The sequence below is a fragment of the Netta rufina genome (genome assembly GCF_964035555.1).
Source record: "Netta rufina genome assembly, chromosome: 1".
NCBI classification, from domain to species: Eukaryota; Metazoa; Chordata; class Aves; order Anseriformes; family Anatidae; genus Netta; species Netta rufina.
Genome location: NC_140123.1, coordinates 127,522,248 through 127,538,534, shown reverse-complemented (window position 1 = coordinate 127,538,534; position 16,287 = coordinate 127,522,248). Strand labels below are relative to the sequence as shown.

General features: G+C 38.4%; 1 protein-coding gene across 1 annotated transcript; it reads right to left on the bottom strand.

Moving 5' to 3' along the window:
* Positions 1-2,577: 2,577 nt before the first annotated feature.
* Positions 2,578-14,367, bottom strand: LOC311218070 (killer cell lectin-like receptor subfamily F member 1; the record flags this gene model as incomplete). Its single annotated transcript, XM_084300542.1, has 6 exons — positions 2,578-2,710; positions 3,373-3,485; positions 4,236-4,384; positions 5,457-5,556; positions 7,917-7,999; positions 14,286-14,367. The coding sequence occupies 6 exons, from the start codon at positions 14,365-14,367 to the stop codon at positions 2,578-2,580; spliced, it is 660 nt and encodes a 219-aa protein (XP_084156668.1).
* Positions 14,368-16,287: the final 1,920 nt, after the last annotated feature.

Sequence of the window (16,287 nt, the reverse complement as noted above, 5' to 3'; positions counted from 1 at the left end):
AATCAAAGCATACCCGAAGAGAAGAATATTGAAATGCAGTCTCCCTGTTTTGCTTCCCTATTGAACAGCCACCACTGCTGTGCTTCATGACTAATACAGCCAGTTTATCAGTATCAGTGAACAAGACTCAAACATACTGTGGAAGAGTTGGTTTTCTTTGCTCCAATAAAATATTCAGATTGGACTGTGATCATTTTTCGCTTGCACAAGTCTTTGTTAAATTAAATAAACCAACTTGTTGTTTTGACTATAAGAAGTAGTGCCAAGTATCCAGCAGAGAAGAAACAAGGATGTGCTTTTCTCTTCTCTAGGGGAGCCACCTGTCTAAGATTTGGCAACTCACCTCTCGATTTGAAGGAGGAGATCTTTTTCTACTCACTGCTGCTGTAATAAGAAAACAAAATTTACACACACAACTTCTCTTAGAGTCTGGAAATATACAAATAAATGGGATACAGTCTGCCATAAGAATCGTCTTTCATTTGGGTGAACTTGTGCATAAAAGGGTTTGCAAAGCACTTCAGTGGGTGTTTGAGGTAGACAGAGGACAGCTGAGCGTCTTTGTATGAACAAGAGGAATTCAGAGGTCCCCCTAGCCCCTCGGTATTGGTACTGGACATAAAACTTGTAGAGCAGAAATTATGCACTCCAGTAGTGAAAAGAGCATTTGCAGGAATACAAAAGTCATTGCTTGATTTGTACAATAGATCTGAGGTGCCACCTGTGGGGCTTGGTATGTTCAGAAGCAGCTGGTGTAAATAGGAATATACCAAAGGCAACGTGAGCCAAGAGCAGAGGACAAACCTTGCAAAGGCAATGCTCTCATCAACCAGGCACAGTCCCATGGGGGCTGAAAACAGCAGGTAGAGCAGGGTGCTGATAACAGTGTCCTTCACTGTTATCCCAGGCAAAGCAAGTGATGAGGCAGGTCCAGGATCCACTCAGGGAATCCAGTCAGGAGCAACAGGGACAGAGACATGGCTACAGACAAGACTATAATGTGGGTGTATAGTTCATCCAGGAGGCAGAGACAAAGACAAATTAGAACATTCTTAGAAGGAGGTATCCAGGAGACAAGATACCAACAACAAAGGTTCAAGATCCATCCAAGAAATGAGGCAGGAAGGCAAGACTGGAGACAGTACATCTATGACATTGCCCAGGCAGAGACTGACCCCAGGCCTGAGACTGAATAATCTTGGGCCCATTGGAAGGAGATCTGGGTGGGAGTCTCAGGAGAGGCTTTCAGGATGCTTAGGGCCTATTAGTGCCTTCAGGACCCTGTGAATACCCAAGTGGAGGTACATGATTTTCAAACAGGAGGAAAGCAGTTTTATTACACCTCCACATCCATTTTCCCCTATATGTTTGTTGTTTGTTCATTGTTGTTTTAATTTCCATGTTTACACATTACTTGCTCTCCTCATTATTGAACATGAGTCACTGGAAATATTTCAACAGTGGTGCAAATATTTGCACTCTGGGTTACTCATTTTAAAGACACATGCTAGCTAGAAATCTAGAGTAATTGTTACTCTTATTATACTAAGTTATTTGTAACAATTGGAACAAGTTACTTTCGTGACTTCTTTGAAATCTAATCATGACATTTTTTTCATTTTTTTTCCAAATATATTAATCTAAAAAAGATGGTAAGTCAGATCGCTCTTAGCATTTTTTCACTGCAGGTCCAGAAATAGTGTGGTGTCCCTGAAAATTGAGTGACCAAGCATCTTATTTACTGACTGGATCAACAGTCATTAATTTTACTTAACTTTAGCTTCAATATCTGATCACATCTCTCAGGCAGTACTTAGAGTTCCATGTCAAAAAGTTCGCAACATAAAGGGGCAAAATGTAGGAGGAAATGCAGGCCACCATCTTCATTTCCTTGCTGCTGTTCCTCTGCAATCTTGTCTTATGGTCCAAATCTCTTCCTTAGCTCATAGCTTTGTATCAGGTCACAAGGTTCAACATTAGAAGAAGACGGGAGCCATCAGGCTATTAGCCACAAGCATTATGGGTCACCTCATACTTGATCCAGTACCTCTATACCCAGCAGCCATGCAGGTTGGCTCTGAATAAGTATGAGACACTGTCTAGTAAAATCATTTTCTTCCAGCCCTTCAGAAAACACCAAAATATTGAAACCCAAATAAAATGTGCCTCAGCAAAGTCTGCTTCAGGGACGTATACAAAAGCAGTGGGCTCCAGCACAGTCTTCAGCCCTCACAGGTGGCATCTTTCTTGCATATCATACAGATCATGTACACAGTGCTCATCCTCACATATCTCTTATCGCGTCTTTTTGAGAGCTGCTGCTGATGTCTGTCCATGGGAATGCTCAGCACTCCCAGAGCCACACGTGCTGACTCACAGTCCAGTTGCATGACCTTCATGCTAACACTTGGCAACTTCTGAGTTCCCTGATTTTATCAGACATGGTCTTAGCGAGCACAGAATGGTAGAATTCAAATTTCTGCATAAGTCTCATAATATTTACATTGATTGATTGTTGTTTTGTCAGAAAAACGAGTCTCCTGACAAAAAGCTCTGCCTATTGTTTGACAATTTAGCTTAGAGAGTCAACAATGTTGCATTCTTCTTACAGATCCACTTCTTTAAAGTCTGGCAATTATCCATTTGGATCATATTTTTTTTTCTGTAAACAGCACAGTTCTCGTCAGTCCCAATTCTATTTGTAGCTAACCTGATGAGAGAACAAGAAGGATATAATGACTTGTCAGTTTTAAATTCAGTACTGGATAAAAATACTGGGTCAGGGTATTGGGGAAAGCACATTCAGTGACATGTTAAAGTACAGTTCTACAGTCATGCATAGGTGGAATAGGCACCCACAATCAATCCTCTGGCCACTGAAGGATTGATTCTCATGAACATTAGTGTAAGAAACGTGAGGAAAATCTCTGCATGCAGCCATGATGATGAACTGCAATGCAATGTAATAGTGAGAGGCAGAAGGACCCTTCAGCTGCACAAATCGCAGCATCAACTCTATGTAACAGACATCACATTCAATGGAGGTGGTATGCGCAGTCTACGCACTGAGAGTTCAGTGATGGTGATTTTTAATGGGAGAAGTGTGTAACAATGTCTCTTTGTAGTCGTAAACACAAAAACTGTGACTGTGGTTGGTCTTGCAGCCAGAGGACAAATCTGCTTCCAGAGGTGCTCAGCAGGATCTGTTTAAACTGGTGGTGAAAGAGACACAAAATAGGTGCCTGAGACTGCACGACTAGGTCTATACTTTGGGAAAAGAGCTTGGGCTCAGAGTTATATTTCCATGCAGAGTAACACACCTTTGCTTTTGCCAAAGATGCCTCCCCCTTCAAACCCGCAACCAGTAATCACCTGTTTTCTTTTACTCTGGGATCTCCAAGCAAATTCCGTTGTTTCTTCTCATCTTCCACCTTTGACCCAATCCATATATATTTGGTATCTTTCTCTATATTATCTATAAATTCCTGTGGAACAAGCAGAAATATGTTATCCAGCAACAGAGCTTTTCTGCTGTGTTCAGGTCCCTGTCCTGTCCCATACACAGCTTTCGATGTAGTCCCTCACATGAAGGGAAAGGGCAAGGATACAGATACAGCAAAGCAGCCCATTACAGTGGCTTATACACATGACCACCCACAGAGATTTGATTTAGGCTGATGCTCAGACCAATTAGCTTCTTGCCAGCTGTCAAAAAAAAACCCTCAATAACTGGAAATGGCCTCAGTGATGTTTCACACTCTAGTGAGCCAGACTACAAACTTCTAAGGTAAAGTCTTGTTCCTCAAAGAACAAAAAGTTTCTTAGAAGAGCCATGACCTGCCATTTAGTCATACCCTGATATTCACATTTCCAAAGAAAAATGGGATGGAGGTTTGACTGTTTGAATTTCCATAGTCAAATAGTAGTCAAATCAAACCTCTCTTCTCAGAGCCAAGTATTGGAGATGAGTGGGAAGCCCCAGCATTTCCTCCTCCCAGTCAAAACTGTGGTGGTTTCCACACTTGCTCCTCTTGTGCTTCTCTCTATTTCTTCTCTTGACTCTCTCTGAAATGAAGTCCTGTCCATAGGGAGTCACATGCTCTGCACCTGATAAGGTTCTTGCTTGGCTGTGTGTACACCTGATATTTGGGGCAGCAGTTGGAGGTTCACCTGGTGAAATATTTGGCTAAGGTAGATGCTTGTTGTGCATTTTTTAGGGCTGCTGCAAGACTTACCATCTCAATTTCATCTTCAATGACAAGAAGCTGGGATTTCTTAGCTAGACAGTTTCTTTGGCTGTCATCCCAGCTTACAGCCTCCTCAGAGAAGTAGTAACACCTTCCCCTGTGTAGTTGCCACCCTGGCGGACACAGCTCACATGTTTCTGTAGATGGAGATAGGGAAACATTAGCTCACACCATTACTTGTTCCAGTTGCCCTGTAGCATTTTATGTTCGTGTGCCAGGCTGGCTGGTCCAAAAGCAGTCAACCTTTACTCCAAAGAGTGGGTTCACTGGCAGCGGAAGGTTGTGAGGTTTGAAGACTCCTCTGTCACTCCTGTTCTCAGCTTCACAATCCCTTGCCTTGATGCTATGCACTTGTGCATTACCACTGCACAACTCCTCGCTCTCCCCTCCCTGATGGATATGCCAGGTGGATATGCACAGGGAGAACCTAGAGGGCTGTGAAGACATTCATTCCCCTCTTGAAGTCCTTGTGAAGAGATACCATGCTATAGGACATGATGCAGAGTGTGTAGATTTTACATATGAGGTGACTGAAAACCACAGATACTTTATTGAGGTCCAAATTGTGTCTATCAAGCTGAATAAAGAATTAGAGTAAATTGAAGTGAATGCTGTTATTCCCAGATACACTCTCTGTTTCACTCACAGCATCTGTTAGGAACATCCCTCACATTTTCTGTCCTGGCTTCCTTTAATGTTTCAAAGTAACAGTCTCTCTCTCTCTCTCTCTCTCTATATATATATATATTTTTTTTTTCTCATTACAATCAACACTCAGAAATGCATTAATGTTAACTAATAAATAATAGATCCATGGTGAAAAGACCAGTAAGGTCTTCCCCTTCATGATTCTTGCAAAAGGGTAGGAAAACTAAATCCTACCGACTCTTTTCAAACAGTTATTGTCTGGAAAGTGTTCTCTAGGATGCAGGGAGGCTATAATAGATGACATTTCTGACAGCAGCCTTTGACAGAAAGAAAGGTCAAAGAAAGTACTGAAAATTGTATGTACCAAATAGTGCAAAGCTGATGTCATTGAAATGTTAGTGTAGATCCAGTCACCACTTCTCCTATGGAGGAACACCGTGCTCCCCGGGTAGTACCAGTGATTTCCCATAAATTGTGGGCTGTCATAGAAATGGGAACAGAGACAACAGAAGTGTGTACACAGCACATCTTTCATAGTGTGAAAGGACTAACTTTCCTCACCTTCTCCATCTTCACACAGTTCCTCCATTAGCCATTTCAGGAGCACTGCCGAGACTGTTTTCTCTGAAGAAACGTGATTGTCAGTGTTATTTAGACCATACTGGGGAAAAAAATCTGATTTTTCTGCTCTGCCTTCCAAAACTTGAAGAAACAAAATGAAATAAAAATAGAGATACAGATTATGATTAACAACAGGGTCAAGGAAGTACAGTCTTTGTATCCAGTGTTATACTGTGACTGTGAGATGTGTGTGTATATGCATGCGAAGGGGTATGAACACTCAATTGGGAGTACATTCGGTGAGTATAACTGTCTGGCAAAGGGTGTAGCTGCTGAATGATATGGTGAGTACAGGAAGGTTTATGCCACATCTGATAGCTGGATGTATAAAGAATAAATGATATTTTGGTAGGAATTTTTGTTGGGAAAGTATGTGTTTGTTTTTTTTTTCTGAAAATTTTCAAGGCTGTTTTCTTTTAGGAAATTAATATGTTCTCTGGAACAGTTCTTAAATAACTAGAACATGATCTGGGCTGTGATATTACTCGTACCAGGATGTCTGATTAAATGAAACAACCTGAAGTCTGTTTTTGTTTGTTTGTTTGTTTTGTTTTGTTCTTTTTCTTTCTTTCTTTCTTTCTTTCTTTCTTTCTTTCTTTCTTTCTTTCTTTCTTTCTTTCTTTCTTTCTTTCTTTCTTTCTTTTTCTTTCTTTCTTTCTTTCTTTCTTTCTTTCTTTCTTTCTTTCTTTCTTTCTTTCTTTCTTTTTCTTTTTTTTTTTTTTATTATTATTTGTTCAAACCCACAAAGTAATTAATAGATATAGACTCAAAGTAGCACCACAGATGCAACGTTTAACTTGTAATTCAGGAAGGTCAGATGCTCTGATTATCCTAGTGATTTGAAGTCTGCCTCTACAGCCTTTCAGCATCATTGATGATGACATAGACTGCAGCAATTCTCCTTCATCTGTGCTGTGTATATTAAATGTCAAGTAGGAAATGTTCCCTTTGGAACACCACATCTATTTTCCTGTATCTGTGTATAACCTGACACCTTTAATGTGATGCTAAGGGAAAGTGTTTTTTGTTTTGTTTTGTTTTGTTTTGTTTGTTTGTTTTTTTTTTTTTTTGTATCATTGTTTTTGTGAGGTTTAACCATACCTATAATGAAGAAATGAAACTGATGGTAGGATTTACTCACATTGCTTTGCTAGCACAGCCATGGTGACCAGCAGAATGAGCACAAGAAATCCCAGGGCCAGTGCCACATAGAACCAGGTTGAGCGCTGCTGTTTGCAGCCTGGAAAGACAAGGGGAAGAGTGGCTTAAGCAATTTGCATTTCAGAAAATAGCACTGCCTTCATGTATGACTTTTTCTAATGTGGAAACAACAGAGAAATCATGTAAAATAACTCTGCCGTTTGAAGTATGTAGGGACATTTTACTTATCAACAATTTGCATCTATTTTGCTTAGGTGAAAGTGAAGTTGAAAGATCCTGTTGTCAGAAAAAGCAAATGATTTTCAGCCAGTTATTCCATTAAGAATTCTCTTTTTCTCTTTTGAGATAATTTTTTTCAAGCATTACCTATTCCCATCTACCCACTCACACCCTGCAAAGCTCTGCAGAGCAATTCCAGGGAGATGTCAGGAATGATCAGTGGTATGCTCTCTGGCCATGCTCTCCTGTGTTAAAGAGCTGGCCATGTGGCTGAAAGCTAACTTACCCAAACTCACATAAAAGGCAAAGATCCCACACTGACCTCACAGCACAGAGAAATACAGTTGGTCAAGCATCTCTCCAGCCATTTGGCATTCATCAGTTTCTGGGAGTGTAATACCCAGGAAAAGGCAGGACTCGAGGAAATTTGGGGTCAAGGTGTCGTTTCCACAACCCACAGAGTTATGCTTTCATAACTACTCTTTTTTTGATCTTTCCAGGGTGAGATGAGAAATTGCCCTGTTCTCCAGCCGCCTGAGATATATTTGCAATGTTCCCTCTTAGCTCACAGAGCTTTGTGGTTCTGTCCTTGTTTTGCAAATGTCCTTCAGTAGAGAGGGTGACAACCCTCAGGGCACAGACTGCAAGTAGAGAGCTGGGACTGCAAATAGTGCTCTGGGTATTAGGCTACTTCCCAAGCTCCCCTACAGCTGCTCCTGCAGAGATACAGTTGAGTCTGAACTTATAGGAGGGTTCTTCAAAGAATGAAGAATTTTATTTTCCTTTACTAAATTTTTAGTTCAGGGCACAAAGGCACTAAAAATATTTTTTAAATCTTTTTCAGTATCACTTTTACAGGATAATCTGAAAACCCAGTGAAAAGAAACGTGACCATGTGAAATGAGAAATCAATTCCTTACTAGGAGATTGTATGTAAAGATTCTTGATAATAGGTTTTACTGTTGGGTAATAGGAAAGACTAAACTATAATTAGTAACCGACAACCAAACAAAATAGTACAATACCAGAAACGGAAATCTCTGATCTACTGCACCCTTTGGGTTTCGTCTTCATGCGCAGTTCAGCATACGTGATCATGTTTCCTGTAAGGAGTAGGGAAATGCTAACATTTGTGGTTGAATGAGCCATTAAGTGGAGAAAGAAGAAAGAATTATACAGGAGACACATAGTCCATGTAAAAAGGGACATGCATTTCCAGAGCTGCTGGTTCAGCTTTTTTTTTTTTTTTAAGAAACAACAGGCAAGATGATGACTTATCATTTCCTGCTGCTGTCAGGAAGTAACTAAAAACCTCCTCCATAATCTTTGCTTGAACTAATTGGGTGCTGTATGGCTGTACCAGGAGGCAGCCGGGCTGACGTTTCATTAAGACCTGGGTACCAGCCACAGAAAGCTTCCCAGTGCTGCCAAGCCATCTCAAGAGATACCATAGGAATTTACTGGGTAGCAGAGCTGTGATTGCTTTGCAAAACAGGTGGACTGCAAAGGTAAAACTGCAATTCACAGAAATACTTCTGCAGCAAGGTGGTTCTGGGGAACATTCTTGGCTTGTGAATTTTTATGCTAGAGCATTATGTGAAGCCTGTATTAGCAGAGGAATGGACCTGCTGATTTAAGGCATCCCTTTCCAAATGCACATTACCAAAGCAAAGCAAGAAAAGCAATTAAAATAGAAGGGTATGAGTTAGATGCACATGATTTCACTACTGAGCATATTTTCAATTTTGCTTTCACCAGGTATTTTGTAGGGCTACTAGCTAATTTTATGGATGATATTTTGACCTTTGGTACATTGATCTTCTCTCCATAAATAGTGGGTTTTAATGAAGCTGAATCAAGAATAAGCTTCTGTGCTACATCCTTGGTTTCTGATCATTGGGTTTTTAAGAAGTACTTTGTGTTGTACATAGTCTCACTGGTCAGGGAAGAACTTGGCATAAAAAAATGAAGAGAGTTTCACTGGGATGAAATGAGGTAGCAATTGATAAGAGTTGCTGAAATGTGGAGAGTTTTAATGTAAGAAAAATAATGAAGAGTACTGAATGGAAAATGAGGTTTATTCATAGAGGTAAGACCTCCTGTGTTTTAGAGAACATTGCCTAATACATTTTGCTGTTTGATGTATTACAATTTATTGGCTCAGTGAACTACAGAAAATTTCTAAATTACATTTAACTGTAAAGATAAGTAACTGTTTTCAGAAAGAAATGCTTGTAAGCATTTTTCTTCTTAGAATGTAAATATTTTTCAAAGTACAGTAGTGGGGACTTCTAAGCATTTACATGCACTACCCCTATAAATGGAAACACTTTTTCCAAAATACATACTTTAGAAAAGTCTATTACTATTCAGAAAGTCTATTACTATTGCCAAATATTTTCTCTTCCAAATAAAGGTACTTTCCTTTAAAACGTAAAGAACATATTTCAAACAGTATAAATAATTTTAAAAAATCTTATCCATGTAATCTGAATGCTTCAAAAAAGGGACTATTTCTATTATAGTCTGTATTGGCACATGACCATTTGAATGTCAAGTCCTCAGAAGTCAGCAAGTGGTTTGAAAATACCACATAACCTGAATTTTGCCGGATGCTTACACACCCCTTACTAGTTCAGCAACAAGGAGCCCTCATTCTAGGTGGAGACCTCTGTCACTTACTAAAACTGAAATTTCACTTCTTTTCTATATGCAAATCATCAAGTGCAGAAAGATATTTCTATTTACTGGAAGCTTCTACTTTGTGAATGTGCAGATTGGGAGTGCTCCTGGCAGTTCATTCACACCAGAAAGTCAGGCTTTACAGCAATTGTGCTCTTGTGGTCTACAAGAAACCAGGCTGAATCTCAGCCAGCAGTGTGTCATTATCACAGTGGTTCAAGCCACCAGCGTGGTTCAGTTTGGAGAGCCCTGACTTGCAGGGGAGGGAAAGTTTCTGTGCTGCTCCACTTGTTGCTGTTGGGGCCATGGCTGGAATGTTGTGTCCAGATGGGGGCCACCCAGTTTAGGGAGTCTGGGGAAGCTGGAAAGAGTCCAGCAGAGGGTGGATGATAAGATGGCCAGGGGCACAAGTAGCTAGGGGGCAAAATAAATGCAGCCTACAACTATTTGTAGGATAGTTAGATGATGGAATTGAACTCCCAATTTTTATTTTATTTTATTTTATTTTATTTTATTTTATTTTATTTTATTTTATTTTATTTTATTTTATTTTATTTATTTTATTTTTCTAGATGAAATGCCTTGTATGTAATCAGTTATGGGCAATAATCAGGTTGCTCTCAAACATTTCTTGAATACATTAGGAAGTGCGAACTGTCTTTTGTTAGAAAATTGATGTATTTATGTAACATTTTTCTACTTTTAGATGCGTTATGAAGCACATGCAACGTGGTAGCACCTGCTAGTCCACCAAAGCATGTGCACAGATAGTATCACCAACTCAACATGACCTGCTAGAACATTCAGAGCTCTAGCTCAGAGCTTGTCCTGATTCAGAGCACCTGACCAATTGCCGAAGTCCAACAGATTGTGTAATGACCTAGCGCTGACTTTCAAGTTGGAATAGGATCACAACAAACTCATTTCTACCACTCTTCTGGATGCAGCCTCACAAATTTATATCCACAGACATGTTTTATTCCTACATTGTGGTAAACAGTGTTTAAACACTTTGTCCACTCCATCATGTTTATCCCAATAGTTTTCAATAACTGAGTTTTTCTTATCATTTGTCTGCAAACTAATTGATTCTTTGTGACTGTGCCACCAGTGACTTCTTTTTTAAAATCATTTTCTGTATCCTAATAAAATATACGCAATAAATAACCTTTGAGATAAGAATAGTAAATGGGAGAACAAGAAACTCTGCATAATATGACCAAAACAAATCCAGCTCTCACAGATAAAGAAAAGATGAAAAAGAACTGGGCCCTGGATCTGGAAATATACTTTCACACCCAAATCCAAATTTTACATATTTAAAATACCTACTCAACTTCTGCAGAGCCTTGGCAGACATTCAGCCCCCAGCATGTTTATCTTTAGTTTGCACCAAATCTTGACAGCAGCTATACTTTAGCAGGACAAACTAGCTATGCCCCTCACCCATGCTTTTTTAGTATCTACTCCAGTAAATTACATCTAATAAAGCTCATACATAATGCGGCCAGGAGGAGGTGGGCATGTTTGACTTTCCAGTAGCCCAGTAATTTGAGGTCTTACCTAATGTTTGGGAATCCACAACTTGGAGTATTCATATGCTGAATTTGCAGTGGTGACTCAAGCCAGCTTTCCTTCCTCCCTGGTAAAATTTTAACCATGCCTATCTTAAAGCTGCATCTTTTTCTGCAAGATAGCCAGATATCCCTGGCCAAGAGCAAGACTGGCATAAGTCTGGCAAAGGGGCGTTTGTGGGTAATAGGCATCATCCACTGGACATTTCATTGTTATCACAGTCAGCATAGAGCCAAAGTGAGAGCTTGTGACACTTGACACAGACAGTCCCATCAGCTGGTAGTTAGTGCATTCACCTTGGAGCTGAGACCCTCTCCATGAAAACTGGTTTCAAATGCTGTCTTCAAACTGGAGAAGGCATTTAAACTTCTTCGTGTAGGGTGTGACAATGAGTGAGACATGCTAGTAGCATGTCTGGTATGCAGAAGCTGTTCTGTCCAAAACAGCCTTGAGCCCAGCCCACACTGGAGAGAGATTCTCCTCGCCTGTAGGGAAGGATCTAACACACAGAAATGGCTAAATGAGTAGCATCTTGGGTCATTGGTCCTCTCTGCTTTTGGCAGTTCCTAGCTCGTTATGTTGGGTTTTATGGATCACAAACTCTTCCTCATTAGCTCTAAAGAATTGTTGAGCACATCAGTAAGGGGCCGCTATGCACGTGGGTTACCTTAACACTAATAACTGCAGTATTTACAGTTAGTTTAATCATGTTTCAACATCTCTGTCACATTTCATGTTTGTTTTTTCTTTTTTTTTCCCTGAATTTTCAAAAATTACAGAAAATGCTGGGGATGGATTTATGTTTTCTCCCATTCTTCCCATGGTAGAAGCAACTCTTTTGCTTTTGCTTGGCCTCTTGGGGTAAAGGAATACTTGCCAGCTGGATGAATATATACGAGTTTCAGTAAAAATGTTAAAACTTAAAGGAAGGAATAAGCTGCTGAAATCATTAATTTGAATTTTCTAATGCATGATAATACATCTCAAGGTTTTGTCCACTTTAATTGCAATAACATCTATGTTAGCATATGTCAATGAAGAAGACAGAACTAATTGTCATTAGGGGCTATTTCTAGCATATTCTAAACTTATACTAGGGAGCTGAACTCTATGATCCTTGTGGGTCCCTTCCAACTCAGGATTGGAACTATGATTCTGTTCCATGATTCTATGGTGATAGGTCTAATATTGCCTAATACTCTTTAGTGCTTCTTCCATTTGTGCAAAAGTAAGTAGAAAAAATATTGCCGATAGATTTCAGACTTTAAAAATGACAGAAATATTAACAACACATTTAATTAAGACACACATCAGACTTGTAAATGCAAGTCCAGTTGAATAAAATGTGTTTGAATACAACTAGATGTTATGGTGAAGGAAGATGATACAGGGATCTATAAGTAGTGAAGGAAACACTATTTAAGATATTTTATCTGTATAATTAAGACAGCACACCTGAGACTTGTAGTAATACTGAGTATATATATTTCTGATGCCCATATTTTGTAAAGGAGATGCAATCACTGGTGGATGTACAAAAGATCCACAAAAATGACTGGAGTTATTTAGAAAGCTAGTTACAATGAAAGATGTAAAAGCAAAAGGAGAATCAGAGATGAATTAACTACTGTGGCTAGTAATTTAATGTGAGAAAATACTGAGTGCTAAAATCTATTAAAGGTTTAACAAGAACTATCTAAAAAGTAATGAGAACTTCCATTGGAAATTAAAGCCTGGCTGATTCAAAATCAAGATTTCCTTTAGAGAGTATGATCAAGGAACACGTTTGGATGTCTTCAAATCAGGATTTGACACCAGTTTCCCTTTGCAAATAAATTATATCATCCTGGAAACTGGGTAAAATTCTGAGCGAACCCTCTGTGCTTTGCACTGTACAAGTTACACCAGTTCAAACAGCCTCTGTGAATGTACGAATAGAAAGTGTAAGGTAGGTTATTCAATTAGGTATCTAATTCAAGTGAACTCATTTTTATCTTTCAGATAAAGCTTTTGCAAAAATATAAAAAATAGTTTATAATTTTTTAAGTGCATTCAGAGCATCATCAGCATTATTTATCTTCACTGTAAGCAGAACATGTTCTAAAAATGCTCATTATACGATGCTGCTAAATATATTAATTTCTAATGATCATTGAAAGCATGAAAATATCATCTTATGACCATTATGCATTTTCTGTTTGGTCAGGTGGTGGCAGACCTTTATTGTGATTCTGGGAAAATCAAAGAGGAAGAGCAGTAGGGTTTTAGGAGTCATTCAGTATTTCCTTCAGTAACACTGACTGTACTTTCGATTGGCACTAGTTTTCTGATTAAGTTTAGTATCCTCTTTCCATGAAAACATCACAAAATGCATTGGTCTGATTTTTTGGGCTAGGTTAATTTGGTGGAGCATATCCTAACAGCTTTCAAACATAGTGTACACATTAAAAATAATGACCTTTGTTTAAAAAGCTGCAACTTTTTTTTTCTTCTTGTTCCGTTACTTAAAACAATAGCCCAGAACTGAGACAGAACTCCATAGCAATACTGACCTAAGAGCAACTTTTCTGATTTGTATCTCATGAGGTTCTCTTCCACAATCTGCAACTTCTTGCCCATCTCATGACTTCTGCACACAGCATGTTATAGCATTCTTTTAGTATCAAATGACAGAAAAGAAGAGAAGAGAGAAGAAGAGAGGAGAAGACAGAAGAAGGAAAAGAAAAGAAAAGAAAAGAGAAAAGAAAAGAAAAGAAAAGAAAAGAAAAGAAAAGAAAAGAAAAGAAAAGAAAAGAAAAGAAAAGAAAAGAAAAGAAAAGAAAAGAAAAGAAAAGAAAAGAAAAGAGAAAAGAAAAGAGAAGAAAAGAGAAGAAAAGAGAAGAAAAGAGAAGAAAAGAGAAGAAAAGAGAAGAAAAGAGAAGAAAAGAGAAGAAAAGAGAAGAAAAGAGAAGAAAAGAAAAGAAAAGAAAAGAAAAGAAAAGAAAAGAAAAGAAAAGAAAAGAAAAGAAAAGAAAAGAAAAGAAAAGAAAAGAAAAGAAAAGAAAAGAAAAGAAAAGAAAAGAAAAAAGAGGGGGAGAGTTAAACAGAGGGAGAGAAAACAGTGTTTGCCCAAAAGCTGATAAGAGGTTTTACCTGGAACTGATGTCCGAGAAGGTGTGCATGGTCTTTCCCTGGGTAGCATTGCTACATCTACGTACGTGATATCGCCTGCCATTGATGAGCAAATCCCTCTGAGTTATGGAAAGAGAAGGTTTAATACAGTGGGTTGCATCCTGTATTAGCTTTGCCTGCCTCCAGAAGTATACATATGCTGTGCTATGGCTCTGAGGAACGCTGAGAAAGAGATAAAAGGAAGGAAGTTACTTCTTTCAATACAGCTTCAAAGCCTGTTTTCAGCCACCATTCTGTCTCTTCTTTATGATCTCTTGCCCTTCAGAATGCAGGAGAAAATGAAGAAGAAAAAAATAAATAAATAAAAAACACACAATGGCCCAAAATGAATGGCCCAAACAGAGGAAAGTTTCTATGAATACACAAAAAATGTACTTACACAAGTACAAAAGCTCTTCTGGTTCACACAAAATAACTAAAGCAGTACAATATGGCTTGTGGATGTATTAGACTACTGTGAGTGATCTTATGTAACTTATTTACCTAAAAGAAAGATTAAAAAGATATGTATCAGTATAAGACATTTTGGGGCTAACGTAATTACAACCACAGCTAAAGCTTTTAAAATGCAATTCAGATTTGAACCCACTCAATCCACTAATTGTTTAATGACTGAATTTAGGTGATACTAACAGTGCAACACATTTAATTCAAAACAAAAAGTAATACAATCAATGTCTTTTATAAGAGTGTTTGAATGTTTTTATATTGCTCTATCAGTAATTACTAGGATCAGAGTTGCTGTTCATTAAGTGGTTTGAGCTGTTCCCTGTTTGACACTAACTCCACAGTCAGAAAGCCTGAGTAGCTTTTAATTCCTTGGTCATGACTCCTGTGTTTGCTGCAGCATATTTTGATGACAGTGTTTTTGTCTTCTACATGTATATTGAAAAGAAAAACCACAGGTTTGAACTGAAACGTAAGGCCCTTCTATAACCTAAAAAAATGTTTCAGAACATAAAGACATAAAGTACTGTACATGAAGGGTCTGAAATTTCCTGTTAAGAGCTATATCATTGTTTTTGTGCTTTATTCCCTCTTAGAAAATTCCTTCAGAATTCAGCACAGATAGGGTTTACAACCCTATTAATGTTAATTGAAAATAATATTTCTATTCTGTTACATACCCTATTCTCATTTTCTATTACATTCAACAGGACTATTAGAACCTTATAGATTAAAAAAAAAAAAAAAAAAAAAAAAGTTTATTTTTGTGATCTTATATTACTGATCTTTTCCCTTTCTACTCTCAATGTTGGTTACAGCATTAAGCACTGAAACAAAAAGGTTTAGGGAAAAAATGAACCTTTGATAGTCATGGAACAAATTACTCAGAAGTACTGCTCAGGTACGATTTATATGCAACATATCTGAATTGTTGTTATTCTATCAGCCACAAAGTTATCAGTACGCAGATGTGGATACTGTTAACTGGATACTGATAAGGTTTGTTTTATGACAACCTACATACCAACTTTATGACTGGTCCAATCATGACACAAAGCATTTGCCCTCTGATTGAATCAGTTTCCATTGTGGGCCCCTGAAGTTCTTAACATCATTTGCAGCAGGATATTTATGCTTTGAAATGGAGAAAAGAAATATATATATATATACATGCATATATATTTTTTTTTCTTTCCACTTTGATCCATAAAGGAGAGCAGGAGAGCTAAAAGGCCAAAGAGGTTGCATGAGCTCTCAGTCTTTCTTTCCATTATTTCATATACACCTAGGCAGTCTTTTATCACATCACTCTCTCCTAAATGATTCAAAACCATTAAGATGTAATCATGTATAGTCTGTGCAAGCATGAGTCTTTTTGAGCTAGTGGAAAAAAACTGTGTTTCTATTTTAAAGAAACGTCCCTCTCCTCTCCTCTCCTCTCCTCTCCTCTCCTCTCCTCTCCTCTCCTCTCCTCTCCTCTCCTCTCCTCTCCTCTCCTCTCCTCTCCTCTCCTCTC